The 23,773-nt window shown below is 40.0% G+C and overlaps 1 protein-coding gene across 5 annotated transcripts; it reads right to left on the bottom strand.

The window, feature by feature from the left end:
• Positions 1-469: 469 nt before the first annotated feature.
• On the bottom strand, positions 470-23,457 carry ppp2r5cb (protein phosphatase 2, regulatory subunit B', gamma b). 5 transcript variants are annotated; one of them, XM_070926110.1, is made up of 16 exons: positions 23,144-23,457; positions 22,524-22,583; positions 19,641-19,806; positions 8,437-8,636; positions 5,620-5,730; positions 5,450-5,542; positions 5,151-5,281; positions 4,988-5,047; positions 4,680-4,788; positions 4,508-4,561; positions 3,844-4,014; positions 3,582-3,709; positions 3,391-3,492; positions 3,177-3,249; positions 2,638-2,754; positions 470-1,372 (listed from the first exon to the last, which is right to left on the bottom strand). In XM_070926110.1, exons 1-16 carry the CDS (start codon positions 23,168-23,170, stop codon positions 1,238-1,240), a joined length of 1,737 nt encoding a protein of 578 aa, XP_070782211.1. In that variant the 5' UTR covers positions 23,171-23,457; the 3' UTR covers positions 470-1,237. The 5 variants fall into 5 exon arrangements, with proteins under 5 accessions (XP_070782211.1, XP_070782210.1, XP_070782212.1 ...); XM_070926109.1 differs by having other exon boundaries at positions 19,641-19,803; XM_070926111.1 differs by lacking the exon at positions 2,638-2,754.
• Positions 23,458-23,773: the final 316 nt, after the last annotated feature.

Genomic DNA, 23,773 nt, shown 5'->3' with positions numbered 1-23,773 from the left:
ACAAGGAACTGCATCTCTTTGACCTCTCGTAGGCCTCACATGAATGACAGCGACTTGTACTGAATGTTAATGGCCATGTTAAAACACACTCACGACAATGGCTGGATGTGAACTGGCAAACCAAAAATAAATCCCACAATCCCCTCTCATGTAACTGGCGCAGCAAACCGTGCTCAGGCTGGACCCAGCCAATCAAATTGATCTAAACGTGTCATAACAAACTATCCGACCATTGTTTGAGCCGCCCAGCACACACTACAACCTGTGTTAACTTATTGCCTACACAATTAAAAAGAAACTACATTTAAGAGAGAAGACAAGAAGATCTGTTGGATGAAAAACCTGGACCTTTGTCAGGCCAGCACTGTTGAAGAGGACTATGGTGTAACGCTTTCAGTCCAGACACACTCTGCTGGGAGTCCCAGATGACCCTGTCCTGATTAACAGAAGGATCAATGAATCTTCATGGCGAGTGGAAAATGGACTGAGAAAAAATAGAAACAAAACAAAAGAGTTATACAGATAAGGAAGTGTGTTTTACTCTGAGAAGAGCTCCTAATATACTATGTAGGAAAAAATATAAACAGCTGTCTAGTTTAAATGTTGAGAAAAATAGCTAATATTAAATATATAGAAAACAACTGGCATTTTCTCATCAACAGATGCTTTTGTTTTTTGAAAAATTAAACCAAAGAAGTCCTCTGTGGAGGTTACAGCTGGGGGCTCATATTATTTGTACAAGCACCTGACATCTATAAAGAAGAGGCAAGAAGAGAAGACAGCTCACACACAGAACAGAACACCTGAGAGAAATGACCAGAAGGGGGCAGCACAGCACCCCGAAAAAACACAACGAGCTGAGAGGACAGGGGGAAAAAAAAGAGAAAAACAAGGGAGTATCTTGGGTGAAGTTCAGGGGGGCGGTGCATGTCATAGTCATGCAGGACCGTCCAGCACCACAGACGTCTCAGCTGGACAACAACCAGGTGGGTCAAAGAGGGAGAGGAGAGGGAGGGGGATCAGTGGGGACAGAGCACCGCTTGTCCCGAACAGTTGAACCAGGCTAAGATGTGCGGCTTTAGACATTTTCTGTGTCAGGTGGAGCTGGGACTGTTCAGTTCTGTGTTGTGCTGGGCTGGACTGAGATACCAGAGTTCTGTTGTGCTGGCCTCTGTGGGCCTGTGGTTCCTCTGTGGATGCTGCTGCTGCTGGCTCATGGTGGATCTGGGGTGGTCTCTTAGTGGCCGTCGTGCGTCGTCAACATTTCCTCGGCTCTCCGGTGCAACTCCAGGGCTGTGACGGTGCAGATGTCCTTGGGGAGTTCTGATTTCCTCCGCATCAACGGGCGCTCTCTACGCTGATCTTTTTGGATCTGGAGACAGCGGGACGGAGAGGGATCAGAAACATTCAGCACTAACACACACTCACAAACCTACTTCACAGTCATTCCACTTCTGTACAGTCTGACATTTATTTCTGCAATCTTTCTACGTCTGAAATTCGATCCAGACATTAAGAAAAAACACCTGCCCTTTCAAACGCCCCGCTCTCACACTTTCAACAAGCACATAACAAAAAAATGTATTTTCAGTGCGATTCAGTCTGATCCAAATGTCTCACTATGGTTGCATCGTTGTACAATTTCCACCCGGGGATCAATAAAGTATTTGTGATTCTGATTCATATCCAAAGAGACATTGTTTGTGAAGAGTAAATAACTGCATGGCATGACAGGGTAAGTGCCAAAATGAGCAAGCCCCATGATGGAATATGAAAAGTTAAAATATAAAATATATATAAAAGCACGATCACTTGCAAAGGCAAACACAGGCAATTACTTAGTTCTTAAATTCTCCTAATTTGTCCCCTGTTCCGCTTAGAAGCTGGAAGACAGCTGGGATACTTTGTGAATCATACCACCCAAGTCAGTTAGCTTTGAATAACCACTTCAACAGAAGAAATTATTTATGGGATATAGTGAAGGAGTTTTTCTTCCTAGTGTGTAACATTACCTGAAAAGGCCTCAAATGTTTTAGCTGTGGCTGGTTTCAAAGTTAATTTGTGTCCGATCACATGTACAAATGCTTTCAAGCCTCATGGATTCCATTTGAGCATACGCACACTACATACAGTAAAACCTACCATACTAATATAAAGGGCTGCTGAAAGGCTGTGCAGTAGAAAGAAGAGGACACAGTGGCTTTTTTGTACAAGTTGTACACACATGATCAGACACTACACTGACTCAAAACCATGAACCAGCTTCCAGTCTTCATTATGAACCTTTGAATCTTCACTGTTTGAAACTAAAATCACAGTAATTTACAAAATAATGTGCTGAGGATTTATTGAAAAAAAGCCAGCTGATGAGTGTTAGCTAGAGCGGACACATATAAAGATAAAAGTTTGTCCAAACAAAAATACAATAGTGAGGACATTTTTAAAATGTATTTTAGTGGGAAACCATGGCACAGAATAACCCTTTCAACCAGTCTATTAAATCATAGCTTTAGTAGGTTTTCACACAGTAATCACATTCTACATGGTCTATATTTGGGCATCAACCACAAAGCCCTGCCACAGCAGCTGCCTCACACAAAAACACATGAATATTCACTGCTACACTCCTTTCCTTACCTGTGTGGCTTCCTCCTCTACTGTTTTCTTTAGCATGTTGACATCGTCTAGCAGCGGCCCGTCTGTCTCCATGTCCATCAGACCGTCTGAGTCTGCCGAGTCAATGTACGTCAGAAACTGTACAGGGAGAAGAGGAGGAACGGTTGTAAGGCACCACGCCATTGATATAACTTCTCTGGTGTGTGCTCAATTATTCCTGCTTTTGACCATAAAGCTTTGACCAACTTTAAGAATTTCTTAGTTTCCCACTCAGACTTATTTTGGACACTCAATGACCTTTTCTCTAGTTCCACCATGAACATATCCTCTGCTCAGCTTTTTTTGGGGCTACACTGGTGCACAGTTCATTCTCAAAGGCTGTGATTGGATTGATTGAAGTACAATTGAAGCACTTGTACTATAATGGGTGTTTTTGTAATCACAGAAACATAAAATTGTCGTACAAGATTACAGTAACTGAGGCAATCCTGAAACACACCATCAGCCACTAAGATGTCTGCTGTATTTATATATTACTAGGTTAAGACCTCTTTGCTCACCTGTGGGTTTGACTTTGCAAGATTCTCAATCTTCAGCCATGCTTCTTCTCTCTCTTTCCATTTGGCTTTCTCTCTGACACACCACACAAAACAGACAAAATCATTAGAGACTGTATCGAAAGGCAATATTTACTTAAAGATACACTGACTTCACAAATCTGTTTTACCAAGAGAGCTGTAGCTACACTGGAAATTCGGATGCGATGTGACTTACTTGCTTTTCTCTGCCCTGAACTGTTGGGTGCAGTCATCGAACAGCTTCTGGTTCATCTCCATGAAGAGTTTCAGAGCATTGTAGATCAACCCATGTATCGTCCTACAGACAGACAGTGATTAACACGGGTCACTTGATTTACATACTTAGTAGAGAGACAGACACAAAGGGAAGCCTGTGTAGTGACTCACTTGTTCCAATGGGTCTTGGAGTTGCGGTAGAGGGATGGAAACATGATGGGCAGGATCTTGGCAGCGTTGTCACTGATCAGGCTCATGATGTACTCATTGTTCCAGTAGTACAGCGCTCGTTCTGCCACCTAACAACCCATCAGTTTATAACAAGGTTACATTCAACTTTTGACAGAAAAAAAACTAAGTGTACCCACATTACCTCTGTGTATAACAAACACACTAAAATCACATTACACATGTACTGGGATGAATGTCAGACCTGAAAGTGTGGGCTGGACACACACTTGGCCAACTGTCTGAAGAGGGGCTCCATGACTTTGACAAACTCCGAAGGCTCGATGACGTCCAGGATCTCCTCCAGCTCATTGAGGAACATCACCTCTTTTGGACTGTGGGTCTTTGGCCAATACTTTAACAAAGCCATCACCGTCTGCGCACAAAAGGACAACACACTAATTAAAGAACAAGTACGGACGGTTGATCTGTCCAACTAGTAATCTGCTGATTAAGTACTACAGCATTTAAAAAAGTTCATCAGACACATATGTAGAAAGATGTATATACTTAGTTTGTATGACTACTGAATACTTTGTTTATCTATCACTCTCTTTTAGGGCTAAGCAAGCAAATGTTTTGTCAAACAATGGTCCTTTTATTTTTACCAAAATAATTCAAATGCATTCCCTCTGCTCTTTACTAAGATTTTAAAATAATACAACCAGGCAACATGTTATTTTGGTGGCCAATCAAATAAAAAACAAATCAGATTGCAACTAAGCATAATAAAGAAATATCAAAAACTAGACTTAAACAATGGAGTCCTTTAGTTCATACAGGCATTAACTAATCTCGAGCAGACAGGGTATTGAAGGATAATTCCATCAACATTATCAAGGACATAACATTAATAAATCCTATCTTACCGGTTCTGTGAGGGTGCTATCCTTCTCTAAGAACTGTACCACACAGTAGGCCAGCTAAGGGAGAAAGACAACACAGTGTTATGACTTCCAACAAAACTGCAGTATTGTAAATACTGATGTTATACGGTTTTGATATGAATGGCACAATATTTAAGACTGACAAAGTGGGTACCTGTGGGTGATATACACTAAGAGACTTGACTTTGTGTAAAGGCAGCAGAACTTTCAGCAGGAATATCTTGTGCTCTTCTTTCAATGGTAATGCAAATCCATTGATTATGCTGTAAAGAGAAATAAGCGCTAGAGCTGTACTCAAGACTCTCATGGACTCAACAGAGAGATAAGACAGAGGCTATACCTGTATGTATCAATATGAATGTTTTAAATCATTTTTACTACTGAAAACTATTATTGGAAATGTACCAAAAACAAAACCACACCATTGAAGCATTATGGGTGCACCTCCCAAAAATATCTTACCTGCCTAATATTTCCAGTAATTCTGCTATTCCATTATGATGTTCAGTTTCATAAATGAACCTGAAAAACACACAACACGGTGTTACATCATGGTGGTACATTTAACAAAATACACTCCATTAGTCACAAGTGTCAGTAATGTATGAGTCAACTACTCACTCACCTATAAAATATGTTATTAATATGTTTCCTAATGTACGCTCGCAGGCCCAGGAACTTGCCATAGATGCGATGAAGAGTGGTCTTTAAAAAATCTCTTTCCCTGGGGTCTTCACTGTCAAACAGGTCTAAGAGCTGTGCACAAAAAAAAGGTTACAGAGAGCAAATTCAACTGAGCACCAAAGACAAAAATCTATGAAAGATCTATGAAAAATACACTCAAGCATCATGAAAATGCATATGATGCCTGTACTCTCAAACATTTATAACAATGCACACAAACTTGTATCATTATGTGCTCACCTGCATTACAAACCTCTGGTCAATATACTTTTTGGCTATGTTTGGTTGAAAGTCAGGTGATTCTAAGAAGCGTAGGAAGAATTCATAGACAATCTGTGGAAAGAAGAGTAGAGGTTAAAAGACGTGTGTGTGTGGGTGTGGGTGTGTACGTGTATATGTGTGTTGTGTACCTGTAGATGTGGCCATGCAGCCTCTAGCGTAGGCTCATCTTCCTCCGGGTCAAACTCGGCACCCGTGGGGTTGGATGATGGCGGCAACGTCCTAAACATATTCCCAGAAAACTGAGGGGAAAAACACAGAGAAGGGAAGGTAAGCTCAACAATCCACAGTCAACACAAGGGATTCATGATACCATACTTCAACACCTGACACAGATATCAGTTATATCAGAAAACAATATATAATATAAAAAAATACAATGGAATCACTGGACAACAACAGGAAGAGTCAAGTTCTCTTCAAACTCTGGTATCCAAAAGCTGAGCATGCCTGAAAAAGGAAGCCATCTGACTACACTTACTGTGTAACATGCACATCGTGACATGTCCTTCAGTACAGCATTAGCCTGATATCAAACAAAAAGTGTGGAGTTCTCTTTATTGACAACAACCAATGAAAGAAAGTCAAAATAAATGAATTAAATTATCTGAAATACAATTATGTTCCAGTTAATGCTTGGCTCACTTAAAAATTAATAACAAATAAGGCTGAAGAAAAACATGTCTCACTTAAGTCTGGCAGTGGTTGCTTTCTATAACTGCTGGTGGACAGATTGCATCAGTGACATGAAGAAGACGTGGTGTCTCCCAAGAAATCGATCAGCCACAGCAAACAAGGTTGTTTACAATCAGTAACTTGTTGGGGGAGTTAACTGCTAAGCGCTAAAGAGGCAAAAAACTATCTTTGAAACTAGGTTTTGCTAAGCAACAGTGAGATATGATCACAGTAAAGAAAATACATGTTAAAACAAACACTGGTACAATGTTATTTAGCCTCTGCAAATTAGTTTATCTTCAGGTTTAATTTTGCTTTTGGGAAACAACTTAGCGGTCCTCTAGAAAATGTAGTCATCATTTCCAATACTTAACTTATTGCCAAAAACCGTTCCAAGAGACAAATCAATAGAAATATGAGATGAGAAATATGATAGAAATACTGCTTTTCAAATGAAGAATGATGAGAAAATGTGTAAAATGTTGTACTGACAGTTGAATATTCCCTCTAGTGCTTGTGTGAGATAACAGCCTGTTTCACTGGCAATCCCATTCTCCAAACTAGGAGGCATCCATCTACTTTCCCTCTTAGTCTCTTCTCACTTCCCAGACAGCACACTTAGAGAGTCCCTCCAGAGTGCAGTCGACCAGAGGTCAAAACACACTCACTCGCCATCGTGTTTATATTCTTAGCAGAAACCATTTCTAACTTCTCCCCAGAGAATGGGACTAATGGAACAACCGGCGTTGTGTCATCCGAAGGTCTGCCAAAATATTGTTCTAAAGCTTGAACACAGAGGCATCAAACACGCCCTGAAAGAACAAGGGCTTGAGGGAGAAAATAATATGTACAGCCTTAACATAAGAATACACTCTTTATGGCTATGAAAGGAGTTTGCTGTGTCAATCTCCATACTTTGATGATGAAAGCCACCAGTGGACTTCAAAGAGTCTTTGTCTTTAAGGGGGCAGGGGAAAGAGGCTGCAAGGAATAAGAGTATATTTTCATGCTGATTTGGCAGCTCTGTTGCATTTTTTGCTGCACTGATCAAATAAAGCCATGACGAGGACGATAGGGGTAAATTTGCACCTTGATCATCTGCAGTTTACCATGTGGCATTGAGGCAGGGCTTTGATTAACATCAAAGGATTTTTAATTTGGCTTGGGAAAACAAACCTGGCACCATGAACACATTTCTAATAAATATACAGTAGGGGCTCAATGACTACAGCCCAACTGAATGAATAGGATCAGACCTGCAGAGGAAGGAGCTGTCTGCTAGGACGATTTAGGTTTAGTGACCACAGTACGTTCACTTCACATGGTGCAGAAATAAAGCCCACTTGAAAAAGAAAGATCCAGCTTCTTAACAAATAGCAGATTCTCCTACAGAAGTTAATGGAATAAGAAAGCAGACACAAGAAAGGAATGACGTGTTTTATGGGGCTTAATAATATGGGCTAATTATATATAATAGGCTTACACTAGCCGCGGAATAACATCACTAGGTAGGGTAAGCCGATGTTACCAATCTCAGGTGATTATGGCTGCCAATTTAAATCACATAACACTATTCTATGTTTTATGCACATCACAAAACTATTTGATACGATTTGAGATGCAATGATACGATTAAACCCACAAAAATAGAACTCTATGCAGGTGAAAGATACTTTTTTGGATTGGAGAAAAAGACCATGACTTGAAGCTTTTGTATCATTATAATTACTTCACTCTGTATAATTGTTGCTTTTCACTACGTTCTAAAAAGGTGCTGTGCTGAAATACAACATTCATTTCTTATTATAAAGATGTATGCATTTGTAATATGAAAAATAATTGAAAAATTGAAACTCTTCTGCAAAATCCAAATATAAATGTAACCAGAATCTCACATCTGCTTTAAAGATTTCATTTAGTACAACTTCAAAAACACATTTTGAAACGGTAGCAGATTCAAATTTATTGTAACTTCTACTCACTAATCTGAAACTCACTTGCAACAATAGCCTAAAACACAAAGTCCATCCTGTATCAGCACAGAAGAGGCCACATTGTCAAGGAAATTATATGCAGGGACTTTTAGTCTTCCCTGGAGTTCAATAATGTACAGTGCTGCTCAAACTATTACACAATTTAAATAATAAAATGTTCTGTTAAGGAACACTTCATAGCTCAAAATTAAATAATATTAATGACAGTTAACTTTGTTTGATGTGAATGTCAATTACGAAGCCACGTCACACCATAATTCAATCTGTTCAAATACTGACCATGTGGACCACCTCTGGGTAGATGGGTTCGGTGATGACGTTCCTGTTGTGGGTGATGTACTCCACCATCTCGCTTAGTGCCGCCCGTTTCACCTCCTTCCATTTCAGGTCACTCAGTGGGTCGGAGACAAAATCGAAGAGGACGCAGCACTGCCGCAACTTCTGGATGAACAGCTTCTCCTGCTCTGCAGGGGGCACATCTACGAGACAGAAAAGGACGGTGGGAATTGACATGTCTGCCATTGTGTGTTAAGATTTCACCTTTCACAGAAAAGAACAGGAGCAAATTGTCTTTACAAGACAGAATGTTAATCCTATTTAACAACAGACAGAACGACAGTGAAGAGTAACTACACAGGTCGTAGGTAGCTGGAAGTTTAATATTCATGAAATCACATGCATGACGCTGTAGCACCTGACATTGTCTTTTATAAACAATGTAAAAGTTAGTCCATGTTAATGTGTTGGTTGCCATGGTAATCAGTGGCAACAATCATTGTTCCTGAGTTTGTCTGGGTTTTTTTCCTCCCCCCATCCTCTCTTGTAGTCAGAGATAATTTGAGCCAAAGCTTCAAGAGTTATTCAGGTTCAGTACAGTTATAATTTGCTACTGTGGAGTTCATGTGGAGACATGTAGAGACTTCATTTAAGGACTTCATAAATCAATAATTCAGCCTTTCAAAGACAGTGTCACCACCACATCAATGATGCAGAAGCTCTAAAATCAGCCTCCAGGGATATTGAGCCACACCTGTCTGTGTATACTAATTAATTTGCAATTTAAAAATCATTACACGTTTTTGTAGCTACTGCACGCTCACTGTCAATGAGCAAAGCTCCATTCTGTGTCAGCATGCATGCATTATCACCATACCACAGCTGCCTCAAATAAATCAATGATGACAATACATTATCCCCAACAGTCTTACTCAACAAAATAAGCAATTAATTAATCAAGCAAACAAATAATTATTATAAATAACTACTCAAACGTTGTGCCAAAACAGGCACGTTTAGAGCTTATGTTAAAATATATCAGCAACAACCCAAATCCTCTGTGGTTGTGCCAGAAGTTACGAGCACAGGAGCTAAATGCAGAATGCACCAAGGATTTTTGTTCTGTACTTTGGAACCGTTACAAGTCTGCTCCCAGAGGACCTGAAGGGCTTTCCCAACTTGTACGGAATAAATTGTTTCAGACACACAAGGTGTAAGGCCATGTGGTGCTTTATAAACATAAAAAGAAGTTTAGAACTTTGCTAAAACTACAGGTAACAATTGCAGGGATTTGAAAATAGCATTCATTTGTTCGTCACAGCCTGTGATTTATGAGTCAGTCTTGTCTCCCCTTTAACAATCTGTACGTCACCATGGTGACCACGGGCAGAGGTAGGACTTTGGACCAGGGGTTACGGCTGCCAATCAAAGATGCATGTAGGGTCCTGTTGCTGATACACTGGAATCATATGCTGCAGATTTGCTGACAACTTGCATATGTATGCACACACAGAAAATGGCCTTAGTCTTGCTGACATCTTTTCAAGTAACATTTTGTATCCATCATTAAATCTCACCTTTTAACACCAACACATTAAGCTGTCTTTTAAGATCATTTACTAGACGATGTGTCAACAAGCAGATACTTGACATGCAAACTTGTCTTGCAGCTGTATGTGTTAATGAAGAAGCAGCCAATACTGTCATCTGTAATGATTCATTGGCTGTATTTTCTGCACAGGCCTATTTTGAATATTGTATGTCGGGGCACTGGTACAAATGTCAATACCAATCAAAAATGTAACTGCTTGGCACTGGTGAAATAAGTAAATTCTAAGAGATCCAACACTGTAGGTTGTGCACACTCCCACACAGGCTAGAACCTGAACATGGGACTGGCAGCACCAACAGACAGACATTCCCTACACCTCCATGTTTCTGAAGCTGGTATTCAACACACAACACGAAATGCAGCTACCTGTGCGTCAAAAATACTTATTATATTTATTATATTACACTATATTTCCCTCCAAACAGAGCACTCATAAACACATATTTGGGTTTCCTGAGGTGGTGGATGAGGCATCGTATGGGGTTTAGGGCTTACTTGAGCAGTACAGTACCAATGAACAAGGAGTCAAGCCAACAAAATATTTGAGTCTATATTCAGACAGTGTAGAATAGTGACAAGTCTGGAAGTAGCTTTGGAGTAACATCATACTTCATTCCCTCTATTCAAACTACTGGCCACAAACAGGATCTAATCAACTGCATCAAAAGGTCAAACAGCTGGCAATTTGCTTCACCCCTGAGCTTTGGCTACCACATCCGTGGAGAACCCTAATAGGGACCTGTTTTATGTTTCAACACTGTGTTTATGCAAGTCGCAACTGAGTATATTCTTTTGTTCCGTCTTCTTTTCTAACAAGCTACAATTTAAACTGTGAAGCTGCTGCCAGTGAGTGATATAACTTTTCTGGGGGAAACTTGCTACCGCTTTCTGTGTCCATTACTGCCATTTCCCTGCTCCGTCTCAAGCAGATACAATACCTACAAAACATATTCAGCCCTTTTTGGACAGTGAACAGGAAAAGACATGGCAATATCTAAATTAATTAAGAAAAAAAAGACAAAAATGAATGCAAAAAGTGTCCAAACCTTTAACTATGATACTCCTAAATCATACCTTGGTCTTTAAGTTTAAGTTAAATAGAGATCATCCGTTCGTAATCAAAGTGCAACAAGCGATTTTAGGTTTAATTCACTGGTGCCTGGAAGGTCTGTGCCTGTTACTAACGAGCTGAAACGTGGGTCCACCCATGAGCACCTCATCTCATCAACCCCTGAGTGCCAAGAGGTCTACCAGCTCCTGTTACACAACAGCACTAGGGTTTCTGAACAGGCCTAAAATATTAAGAGACATGCTGTGCAACTGCAGACTTCACACACAGGCCTCTCTGCATGGATGCGCAAATAACCTTTACTCATCTAAAGGCTCCAGCATGAACACAGGAAACCAGTCATGGACGCAAATTGCTCCCAAGTACAAATCCCACAATATCAACTGGTGATTATATAACTAACTAATTAATATACTGGAAAGTGTCAATGAAGACATAAGCCAATCAATGTAAATCAGGACAGGTGGCTATGTGCTACTGTGTGGCTACAATTATCCCTCTGCTTTTAAAAGTCATGAGGCCATTTTAACACCCTCGCAAGTCACAACATGACACCAACATCCCACCGATAGTAGCATGTGTGTGCAATAATAGGCTGCATGTTAAATGTACACTGCCACATCTGTTTCTGGAAGAAGCAATATGTGAACAAACATTAGCCTTGAATTAGTTACACTAGAACACTCATTCAGAGGTACTCTTAGCATTCACCAGCAGTTTGTGTTTCTCGTGCTCAATACTGTCTGTTGGTCCCAGCTTCAAGCTTGCCTCGTTAGACAGTATCTCAGAAGTCTACTGGAGATTCAGCAACAACGAAAAGAGCATTTGAACCTACACGTGTGTCAATTGACACTAGATACCCATATACAAGACAATACAGACGCACACACTGACAACAAGCTTTGACCTCACTTCCTATGACATCAGCAGTCTTGATGGGGGATGGGAGACTCAAAACTAGCACTCCTTCTCACTCTCTCGCCCTGCCTCCCTGACTGAAGCTAAGCTATGCAATGTCTTGGCAAAACCCTTCCTCGTTGACACACAAACAAAATCACCTTCCTCTTCCAAAAACACTCATACCACCAACACTAAGAGGATAAATGCTCTCAGTCTCTTGCAGCAACTTTTAGGAAAGTCACAAATATTGTCTTCTACAAAATCCAAATTAACAGCTGCAGTTGCTAAAAGGTAACAACATTCTTGCCCATCTCCCCTTGAAAACACACAAAAACAGAACAGCAGAGCAGGCAAATTTCCTATTCTCACCTCTAAAATGCATGAGGGCCACAGGCTGGAAAGGCCCATTGGAGCTCGGTGCATCCAGAACCATCCCACTGGCAGCTCTAGTACATGCCAACATCAGTGAGCTGAGGCAGGAGACAGGGGAGAAGAGGGCAGCCCAGGCTAAGGAGAGGAGCCAGCCTCCATTTTAGCACGAACACTCGGAGCAGAAAATGAAGCTCCCCTGCTGCTGGAGGGAACCAGCTAGTTAGTGATGTCATCCCCCACTGCAGCCACCCGGTTGGCTGGCTGTAATCACATGGGCAGGCTGTCAGAATACATAAACATGAGGGAAGGGATTGGCTGGTGGGCTGAGGGGGAAGGGGTGGGGCTGTTACTGTGATTGGAGCGAGACCAGCTACATCTGTCAAGAGTTTTAAGGCACAAACTACAGATCTGCCATCAGTTTAGCCTGTTTTGTTATTCAAATTCAAGACGAAGGTCAGGAAATACACATTCCTATCCAACATGTAGGCTGCAGAATCAGAGGAGGGGTAAAGCGGCATTACTCATTTGTCATTCACAGCCTAACACCACAACTGACATAACAAATAACAATACTCAAGGCCAAGAACAGTTCAATACACTAACAATAACGCACATGAAACGTGCGTTAAGTAGGCACGCCACAGAGACAAGTTTAGACATGATTTTTACAGCTATAAGATGTAAAAATCATAAGAAGGTAAGACTTTAACTATAAGCTGAGGTTTGCACAAGACAAGATACAGTGTAACACTGTTGGTCAGATAAAAGCCCTTTGTATGTGTGTGCTCTGAGTGTATGTATGTGCGTTTTTGCATGACAGATGGCTCTCCAGGAGCACAGCCTGAGCCCAGGTGTATGTGACAGAAACAGGAAGGCAGGAAGTCTCAATGTGAGCAACACAGGATGTGCATATGCAGTGAGCAGCACTCTGTCTCAGCACCGCAAAACCCTCCACTGTAAAGCTGTGCAGGAAAAGGGCAAATCCACAGTGATGCAGACAGTTAAATGCATTAGAATCATACTCAAGAACTAAGTGTAATTGAGCAAATCCAGTAACAATGAGATAATTCTTCTTCCATTCAGACATTGCACTCTAAAATCCTGTAACCATTGCTCCCTATTACGTAGAAAAGTTGAGTCGAAGTGTGCATCCACCCATTGCACTATCATGACATACAGTACTGCTGCAAGAATAAACACACACACAATGATTTCAACTAAGGCCTTTTGCATCCCCAACTATTTTAAGTGCCATGCAAAACCAAACAAATGCAAATGTCTTTGCATCTTTGAGTAGGTAAACATATAGTCCAAAATCTGTAATGTGCTAATGTTTGCTGCACTATCACAAATTTTAGGAGGGGCACTCCCTGAAAAATAGTAAAGTGAGAGACTACTCCTGGAAAAAGTTATGTCCTGTGCAATGCTCTGTAAAAAGAGCTTGTGTAGCATATTAAGCACAGTCTCAAAGTTAACACGTCTATAGACATTTACATATGTGAAATGTTTTGTTTTTTTACAAACTCAATGAATAACATGCATGCTTAGTTTTTTTCTCTATGAACTATTTCTGTGAAATATGCAAGGACAAGGAAAACGAAGGAAAATTAAATCAAGTTATACTTTGTTGCAAACAGAAAGCCTGATTCATATCCGTCTTTTTACATGCCAACAAAGTAAGCCACTAAGTCGTTATTTGTTGCTTTATTTTGTCCAGCAGTAGCTATAAACTTTGGTCTTGATAAAAATTCACTTATATCTAATATGTTTGGGGAACATTTCAAGAGTTTCATAATTAAAAAAAAGGGGGTTTTTCGGTAAAAGACCCACTATGTCTACAGTTTGCAGAAAGCACCACTGTTTTAACACATAATAGCATGTCACAGCTCTTCCCTGTGGGTTTGTACTTCTGCTTTGGAGGTGCAGGAGGTGTTGGTGTGGTTCAAGTCGATATGTCACATTTGGCTGGAGCACCTGATTTCTATGGTCTGTTTGTGTCTGCTAGTATAAGCTTCTCGTCTCCTGCTGAGCAGTGTTGTTTTAGTGTCAAAGTATATTTGACTGGTGAGTGTAGAGAAAGAAAGTTTACATTCTTTCTCAAAGACTGTTCATGTCACAGCTGGATTTTGTACAACTGGATGATCCTGACTTAAGTTCTCACTTATATATTTGTGCTACTCTTTTAATTAAGGGGGTGACATCAGCTAACAGTTGATTTGACAAAATATTATGTATGGGGTAAAAAGAATGACTACATCATACACCAGTATAATGATCACTAAACATGATTTAGCAGTGCAACATAGCTCTAACATCAAGTCTGGCTGGTCCTGATATATACAATAGTGGGGTATTTCAACAGCAGGGTCTAGTCTGAGCATATAAAGGGCTCTTTCTTGACATTCTGTTCCCTAGTCATGGGGCAACCTCCCATCAGAAGATCTGTTGTTCTGACCAAGACAAGACAACGCTAAACACACCCGCTTGTTACAAATACTCTCCAAACGCTCCTTTGGCACATCCATTCATCAGGCTTGAGCTTTTCGCTGTGTCTGTGCTATTTCTGGCAGTGAAGAGAGTGAACTTGTGAGACATCATGAGTCTGGTCCCTGGATGGGATGGAGACTGTGCTTGCTTGTGTTATAGCAGAGCTTTCTCTAAATTCATCATTGATAGCAGCAGGCCAGCGAACAATACACAGTTGAGTGGTTCATTTACAGGTCTGCTGATCTTCAATGTCATGGTGCTCTGTAATAAGCACTCAAGGCTCAAATCTATTTGGAGAAACAGAGCAATCAACATAGCTGAGGCTTTTTTAACAGTATCTGATCTTCACTTTCCCCTTAAGCAGCTTCCAATGGTAGAAACACAGCTCTGTCAGTAATCTGTATCAGTAATCCTAGATCAATTCTCATTTATCTGCTAACTCTAACACTTCTAGAAAGTGATCTATTCAAATTAGAGATCTCGTTATGGCTGCTCTGCATTACTTTCACATTAAGACGGAAAATAAGAAAGGACAAACAGCTCAGATTAGAAATATTAGTTTGGGACTCAGCCAGTCACAAATGTTGTTCATGCTAAGTGGAAACACTTGTGGCTGCATGACTGTAAACTGAATACACTCAATAGAAATCACAAAAATACTGCATACTAAAACTGTCACATTACTAAGGAACATTTTATCATTAATAATTATACCCAAAAGTGGACAATTTCCTTTTGTTGGCTGTAGTTGATGGTGACTGGGTCTGTCTTTATGTGTATCCATAAATAAAATCTGTCTGTCTGTAAAAATATATAAACACCTTACAATTTTAATATATTGCAGCCTGTTGTAGATTACAGACTACCTACCTATCCAAACTCATAGTGAGAACTATTGTTAACAAAGCTATTGCTTATACCTTTGTAAACATGACATTATGTCATAAAAATGTTATGGTAGAATGCTAGAAGTACATTGAACAATTTGAAAAATGATCCAGGGTGGGCACAAACTTTCCTCTGTCGGTCAAGCAGATAATGCGTTTGCATTCGAGCCACTATTCGATTAAATGTTACTTCAACATTTGTGTTTCTTTATTGGACTTTTTTTTATTACTCAAGGTGGGTCTTTGAAATAACTTGTATTACAGCAGAGTCTTGCCAAACCATTGCGAGGTATTTACAGCTTCAACAGCCTGATTGCAGCTAGTGAGTTATGTTTTTTTGTTTTTGTATTTTTATACAATGTTTGACCAGGGAAGACTCTCTTGTGAGGAGTGGGAGTCTTTTCCTCTACCACACCTCCCTTCCCTGAAACCTGCCATGCCCTTTCACAATCTGCTTTAAGTATCTGAACCTGAGCTTCAGAGTCAACTTTAAGTTTTTAAGTTTTAACCTGGCTGTTAGTAAATAAAACAAGATAATAATTAAAAACATACACAAAGAACTGCCTCTGCCTGTGTGTCACTTACACATATTAGTCTTTCACAAGTTAAGCAAACACTAGTACACTCACTGTCTTAAGCAAACAATATTGCAGACACTGTTTCTGTAGAAAGTGATGTAACATCTGTAGTAACTGATGTTACGTGTTACTAAGTTTCCTTTACTATTCCATATGAACACCACTACAGAAACTATCTATTAAATCACTCTCTTACCTTGGTGTAGAACATGTCTGGCATTGGTCAACGGGTGAAGACAGTTGCATATTTTGGTTGAACAGAGGAAATGTGTCATTCCTGTCATCATCCTATTACAAGCCAGAGACTCATCGACCTACATACTAAAGAACTCTGTATCTTTCAAATTACACAGAGAAACCTGCAATCTTAGTCCAATTTAACTGCAATGCAAACGTGTGTGGACTAGTATACTATTACAGGCATTCAGAACAATGCAACCTGTACAAAAATGTTATGCAGCCCCTTCAGAAACTTTGTATTTGCAATATTAATGAATTATAAGATCAAATCTTGGCGTCTGTATATCGATACAATATTGCCACGCAAAATATCCCAATACTATACTATATCAATTTTCCCCCACCCCTAGTCCTCATAATACAGTTTCAGAGTTTAAAACATTAAACTAATGTCCACTAATAATGGAGTAAATTTACTAATTAGATGCACCATATTATGTACCCAGTACATGGATTAAACACTTTAAAAACTTTAAAATAAATATTTGCCGCACTAAAATATAATTTGTTCCAAAAAGGTTTTAACCCAGACAATATGCCTTGATTAGAATAATTGTATTTGTTTGTTTTGTATGGCTAAAATATGTTGAAATGTTCCACTTAACCAACACTACAGTAACTCAAATATTTGATAACCAGCAGATGGCGACAAACCCTTTGAAACAGATGCTCTGTGCAGGACAGCTCCTGCTTTAGAGAACACATACAGAGGCAACAACTGTTGTTGCTGTGCTTTTTGGCAACTACGTTCACATTTAAAATGAGACCACAGTAACAAAAACAGGCACCTGTAGAGCATTTATCTTCTGTTTATGAGCTGTAGTAAGAAATATCTCCAGCAAACACTGATCCAAAAACACACATTTCTTGATTTATGTACTTTGTAGAGCCTTGTATAAACAAAAAGCTCACCATATCAGCAGGAAGCATTCAAACTGCTGTGCTACAAAATGCAAATGCTGGGACAGTTAAAATGTACTCTGAAGTCACACTTGGTTGTGGGGCAAGGTCATGAGAAAGGCCTGCTCCTGGTCAGGGTTTTCAGTCTCGCCTCAACCTTGCAACTCTGCAGAAAAAGCTCTCTGACATGTGTTTCCATCAGGAGGTGGTGAACATGCCTGGAGTGAAAACAGGCCAAGCGAGGAGCCTGTTTGGACAGGACTAAGTGATAACATCTACCGGGCCACTGTGGGATAATGTTTTGCAGAATGTTATCAATGCTCTCATTGGGGTGTGGGAAGAGAGCAGCCTTTATCAGAGATTAAGTTATGCTTATTGATTTCCTGACACAGTACAGGGGTAATGGCTGACCAAGATAAAGATACAGGTATATTGTATGGTAGACTCAACTCCTTTGTGTGTCCATTAATTCTAATCTTACAGAAAAGACTGATCGGGGAACAAATGGCACACAATAACACAACAGCTGCTGTCACGGATAGTAACTCCACTTTGTCCTATTAGCCAAGTCTTCCGAAGAGAGAAATAACATTTGTAAATTCTACCTGAAGAGGAATGCTGCCTTTGCTCTAGTGTGTCGTAGCACAAGTGAAATTCAGACTTAAAGAGAGAGGAAGGCTCTTTTCTAAAAAAAAATAAATAATAATAATAATAATAATAAAATCATATGAGGGCCTTTATTTAAGTGGCTAACACCAAAGTCAGTCTTGAGAAAAGTCAGTTCTCTCAGGTGGTATCTTACATTTGCAGCTCACAGGACAAGCCTCCTCTCTTTCTTTACATGGGGAGTCGGTGCATCTTAACTTCTGACATACATGCAATAATTTCCAATTCACATATAACACTGTTTGACAAGCAGTGTTCAAGTTTTCCTAGACATGTGATGCTCCACCTTATTAAACAGTGAGATTACATTCAATACTCGTCATTGCCGTATTAATTCCAAACAATGTAACAATCCAAGAAATATCTGTCTTTGAGAGGAGATGTATAATTCTGCCAACAACACCTCCAGTGTCCAAACATTTTAAAAACTTTGTTTCGCTTATCAAAATGTATAGTCATCAGGGGATATTTCAGTTGCTACTAAAAAGCTTTTAAGTTTTTTCAATGAGAAATGGATTGTTTGTGCTCTGATATGCAACCTTTTATTGAATTACAAAGAGTAACTGGCTCTCTTGCTGTCAGTATTATTTTCACTATCATATGCACAATCTCTTTAAAAATGTTTATTTGCACAGGTTCTTAATAACCTATAATGCAGTTATAGCTGTTTGTGTTCAGTACACAGCCAAGTTATATAATTATTTTCAAAGAGCTGGGAAAAGGCAGAGGACAACATTGCTGTGTGCATTCATGCATGCATGCATACAAACATGCATAGACAATATGCCCAGAGGCCTAACGGCAGTGTCCTCCTTGATTTTCCATCTGGTACTATGCTTTAGACATTAAAGTTAACGTCAATATACAACGTCAATATACATCTGCAAAGACCTGCCAGTTTCTCTCCTAAAAGGGGAGGGAGAGAGAAGGAGTAGTAGTATAGCTGGCAGACATTGCTGGTCACTGGCAACATCCTGAAACACAAGGACCGTGGAATTAAAGCTTTATCTCTGGATTACCACTAAATATAGACGCTTGGGTTAAATCCAGCGCAAAGTCCATGCCATGTACGTCCTCTATTTGTTTCCATGTATTGCGTAATGTCATGCTCAGCTTGGTATTAAAATGAGGGTGATGCAGCGGGGGATGTTCAGAGATATTTCAGCATGGAAAGAGTGAGTAAATAACTGAGTATGTGCATGTAAGTATGCATGTCTGTGAGGCCTGCACTTATCTGTGACAAGATTACAGGGATGCCTTACCCCACCTTCCTAAACAACAATTCTGCTCCATGTTTTCTTGAATTCAGGCTTCAAAACATTTTGAATTCACTACTTTTGCCCAGTGCAAAACCTCCCAGCCTTGAAACAGCAGCTCTATTAAATGCGCTTGTGTGTGTATATATCTATATGCAAAAAATTCAAAACCTAGAGCACTGGGTAGTTGGTAAATTATGTGATTAGATGACAGGATTTAGTCATTGTACCAATAAATACCTTTGAAAGCAGGCAGTTTCTGCAGCTCCCTGTTGTTGCTCAAGCTGAAGCGAGAGGAGCTCTGCCTCTTGTCCTTTTTGACAGGTGTCTGGGAACCTGGCTGCTTCCCCTTTAGCAGCTGAGTGGTGGGAGGAACACTATTGCTAGCCTTCCTGTTAGAGCTCTGCTGAAACAAGAGAAAAACCCACATTAGTGACACTGCTGTACAGCAAGCATATGTGGTGCAAAGAGGGTGAAAGCATCTCTTCAGGAATCTGTGTGCATGTAGCCACTAGCCAAGCGGTTCAACTGCCATACACCAGATAGGACCTTTACAGTACATTGGTCTGGGGACTCAAAATGGAAAAAACAAACCATTATGGTTTCCACTCATCAATCCACCCAGCTGTGTCTCAGACGACTTAAAAAAACCCAGAAGGGGGGGTTGGTTGGATATAATCCTGATGCGGGATCAACTGAATGTGGCAAGTTTCTCACAGCTGGTCCCACCTGCCTGCTGGGATCCATTCATCAACACACACCTGATGGCACAGAGCTTACTTCACCAGATGCAGCTGCAGAGCTGTGTTAAGTCTGAGTCACAGGGGAATTATTCAATTCATTTAAGACCCAGCTAAAGTTGGCCACAGTCTGCAGCTCTACAAGACAGGAGCTTAGGAGCTGGGCCACGAGCAAGCTGTCTAGTAAAGTGGGAAATAAAGCAGAGCTGGCCTCTATTATGAACTAGATTATATATTAATGTAATAATAAGAATGAACTCATATACTTGTAAATCTATTAATCAAAAGTAGAAACATCTGTAATCTATGATTTACTAATTTAATGCTTTAATGTACTCACTGATATGTTTATTACAGAGACAACATATTCAGCCATCCTGTATATCATAAAACATTCCCTTTAGTCTCAAACACTTCTGGGTACAAAGTATATGGGACAAAAGGAAGGGCGGGGGGTAACAACAACAGCTTGCAGTCCAGCAATTTCAATTTGACACGAGGTTGGTGCAGCAGTAGATGCTACATCTGCTTGCTGCTATTGTTTTCTATTATCCAGCAAGAGACGGCTAGGAGGCTGAAACCACAAGTCGAGAAATAAAATGAATTGGAGGACAGTGGAGGAACACATTTCTAAATTCTTCATAACTAATTGCCATTAAGACAAAGATTTCTTTAAGCCTTATAACTGAGTGTGCATTTTTCAACGAACTTTACAGTGTATTACAGCAGCAGCCACTAAAATACAAACAGGTGGTGAACAGCCCTCACAATATGAATATTGAATGCCGAGTAAAGAGGAGGACAACCTTTTGTTTTTCAAATCGCACAAACAGATGTCAGCTGTCATATCGGCCCTGAAATTAGTTCATCAAGCTTTTTGACTTCCTGTGGAAAAGAAAAGCCTCTAGTTGAAGAAATAAGGACGTTGAAATCTTTTCATAATGTGATGTTTAGATATGGTGATTGCAGAGGTCATGGAAGAAGTTAAATCTTAAAATCTGTTTATAGTGTTTGAAACCATACTGTGCACCTAGTCCCGCTGAATGCCTTCATAATATTTTCCAAATACAGTACAAGACCATACAGTGCAATAATGTGACATAATGATTCACACCAGATGCCTATGTTATTACAGGACCAACACACTGTTTAACAGTTTGCAATGTGGGCTTAATGTACCCCTTTGGCCTTTCCAGATGTGACGCAATCCAGATGTAACCAGAAACGTCAATGGCTAGTCAGACCATGTTACCATTTTTACCAGTTTCCTTATACACCTTGACAAGCTGCATAGATTGGTGCATTAGCTATTGATGCAGGTGGTTTCTGGCAATCTTATGACAAATTCCAGCCTTAAGATGCTCATAATAAACTGTTTCTGTCAGAGTTTATGACAGAGATGTCGATTCACTTCTGTAGTCATTTCTGAGGCACAAATCCTGTAGAGTGTTCGCCTTTTTGCCAGTGCAATTTGTTCACATTTCTTTCTGAGACTATTCTCCTTGCCACATTACACATTGATTTATTTTGTAATCAATGGACATGAAAGTATGACAAGGACTATTAAGTCCTCCTTGGAACTATATTGATTGCCTCATGTTATGCTAAAACTATCATATGAAAGTAATAATAGGTATACTGCTAGCTGGCACTGAACTTAATGACTTGCTCATCCAGCTGCCTTTATAATTCTGATTAGCTTAATACAAAGTTTAGGTAATTTTGTCTGTCCCCTGGATTATGGGTAGGTATTTTAACAATACTACCTTCAATTATGTTTTATTGATTGAATGAAGGCTTGTCATTTTTCAAGGATAGTATGACAAGTAAGCAGTCCAAATAGTGGAGACAGCTTGGTGAACTGTACTGATTTGCTGGTTCCCTAAACTGATGTCATGTACAAGCAATTTTGCACCATGTTATCAACAAACAGCAGCATCAACAGAGTCACAAGAAGGCCACTCCACAGGAGGTTTTGTTTTCTGGTGGATTGTATTATTTTGTACAAGTATTTCAAATATCACAGCCACCCTCTATACTATTTATAAATCGTGAATTCACATTCACACTGCATCTATAGCAATACTATGAAGTATAAAAAATAATCTGATACAATATTTCTTTTGACATCACCTACATTTATCAGCATGCTTAGAATAGTTTACAGATATGAGGGCATAATCTTATTCCATCTGAGGATCTTCCCCATACCTTCTCCTAAAATCACTGCAAAGGACAGCAATGGACGTGGATGCAGGGGTTGAGCATGCTGATTCAGTATGTCACTAATGATGCATTTACAAACAGTGACAATGTAATATCAGTAGCATTTGAACTTGTGTCAGACAAAGTCTTTCTACTTAAGTGACAAGGGTTAGCCTACCTCATGTTCTAAATTCTCTTGTCCTCCACTCTTGCCCACTTTGCCAGACTTAAGGGACTCCTGAAAGAAAAAGTTGAAGTACTTATGTCAACTTGACATTACCAGATAAGTAGATTGACAACACCAGTAAGCAGTATCTCAATGAATGCCGCCATGTAAAAACCGTGGCTAAATATAGCAAGCCTGCCCACCCAGTCTCACACTCCTGTTTGAATACATTGGCAAGTCTGCTGCTAGCTAGCAAACGTTACTTCAGAGTCAATAGCATTTACAAGACCCCGGCTTTCAGCTTTAAAAAACATACAAAGCGCTTACATTTGCACTTAAAATCACATGTACATTATCTGGGAAAGCATATGCATTCAAAGTATACTGAACTATCTCTCTGCTGGATAGCAGCGCTTCATTAAATAAGGCAGCACAGCGTGCCAAGTGCTAACATATTGGCAGGATAGCGACTAGCTGGTGATGATTGCAGGCTGGCTAACGTTGATGGAACACTGAACGCTGATAGCTAAATTTCTTATTATGACGCCGGTTCACCAATAAATACACAGAAATGCACCTCATGCAAACTTTATTTCCAACCACCTTAAGCTCTTGGCAATTCTCAAACTCACCTTGTCTTTTTTCGTTTTATTCGGCATTGTATGACCGTAGCCGCCCTTGCTCCCCTCTCGGATACTCCACAATCAAAACCTTGACAACTCTCTGGGCACCACACTGCAAGGCGGATCAGCCTGTCCTCGCCCTGTGATTGGCTGCTGTCTGTCAGATGACTCCAACGTCTCAGATTGACACGCCGAGCATTGCGAGGCAGTGGGAGCCCCCTGCCGGTGACAGGTAGGCTACTACAACACATGAGACAGCAGGACTCTTCATATTGCATCCATGGCTGGCATAACAAATACTGCACTGACCCTATCTTCTCTGTTTGTCACTATGTTATATTAAAAAAGACGATTAATAACCTTGAATATAAACATGTTTTTTCAGTAAAATGTCAAAGATTCTCTAGTCCAGACTTCTTATATGTAAATATTTGATGGTAATAGATAATAGGTTATAGTGGCAATAGATTATATGATATGCTGTTTTTACCTTACTTCTATTTTCCTCTGGCAGGTAAACATCCTTACGCCACACAGTTTTCCAGAATATTTGAACAGTTTAGTAGAACCTTCTTTGAATACTGCAGCTGGCATCCTCAGTGTTGTATTACTGCCATCTACTGGAATCCCCCCTGAATT

This window comes from Enoplosus armatus, chromosome 19 (genome assembly GCF_043641665.1).
Source record: "Enoplosus armatus isolate fEnoArm2 chromosome 19, fEnoArm2.hap1, whole genome shotgun sequence".
Lineage (NCBI taxonomy): Eukaryota > Metazoa > Chordata > Actinopteri > Centrarchiformes > Enoplosidae > Enoplosus > Enoplosus armatus.
This window is presented reverse-complemented; position numbering and strand designations above follow the sequence as displayed.

What these genes read in the sequence shown, in the direction of transcription:
- ppp2r5cb (XM_070926110.1), bottom strand. Translation starts at nt 23,170, where the DNA reads ATGCCGAATAAAACGAAAAAAGACAAG. An exon ending in AAGAGAATTTAGAACATGAG is followed by an intron (nt 19,807 to 22,523) that starts GTAGGCTAACCC and finishes CTCTTGTTTCAG; the next exon opens with CAGAGCTCTAACAGGAAGGC. An exon ending in TGTCCAGCCCACACTTTCAG is followed by an intron (nt 3,710 to 3,843) that starts GTCTGACATTCA and finishes ATGGGTTGTTAG; the next exon opens with GTGGCAGAACGAGCGCTGTA.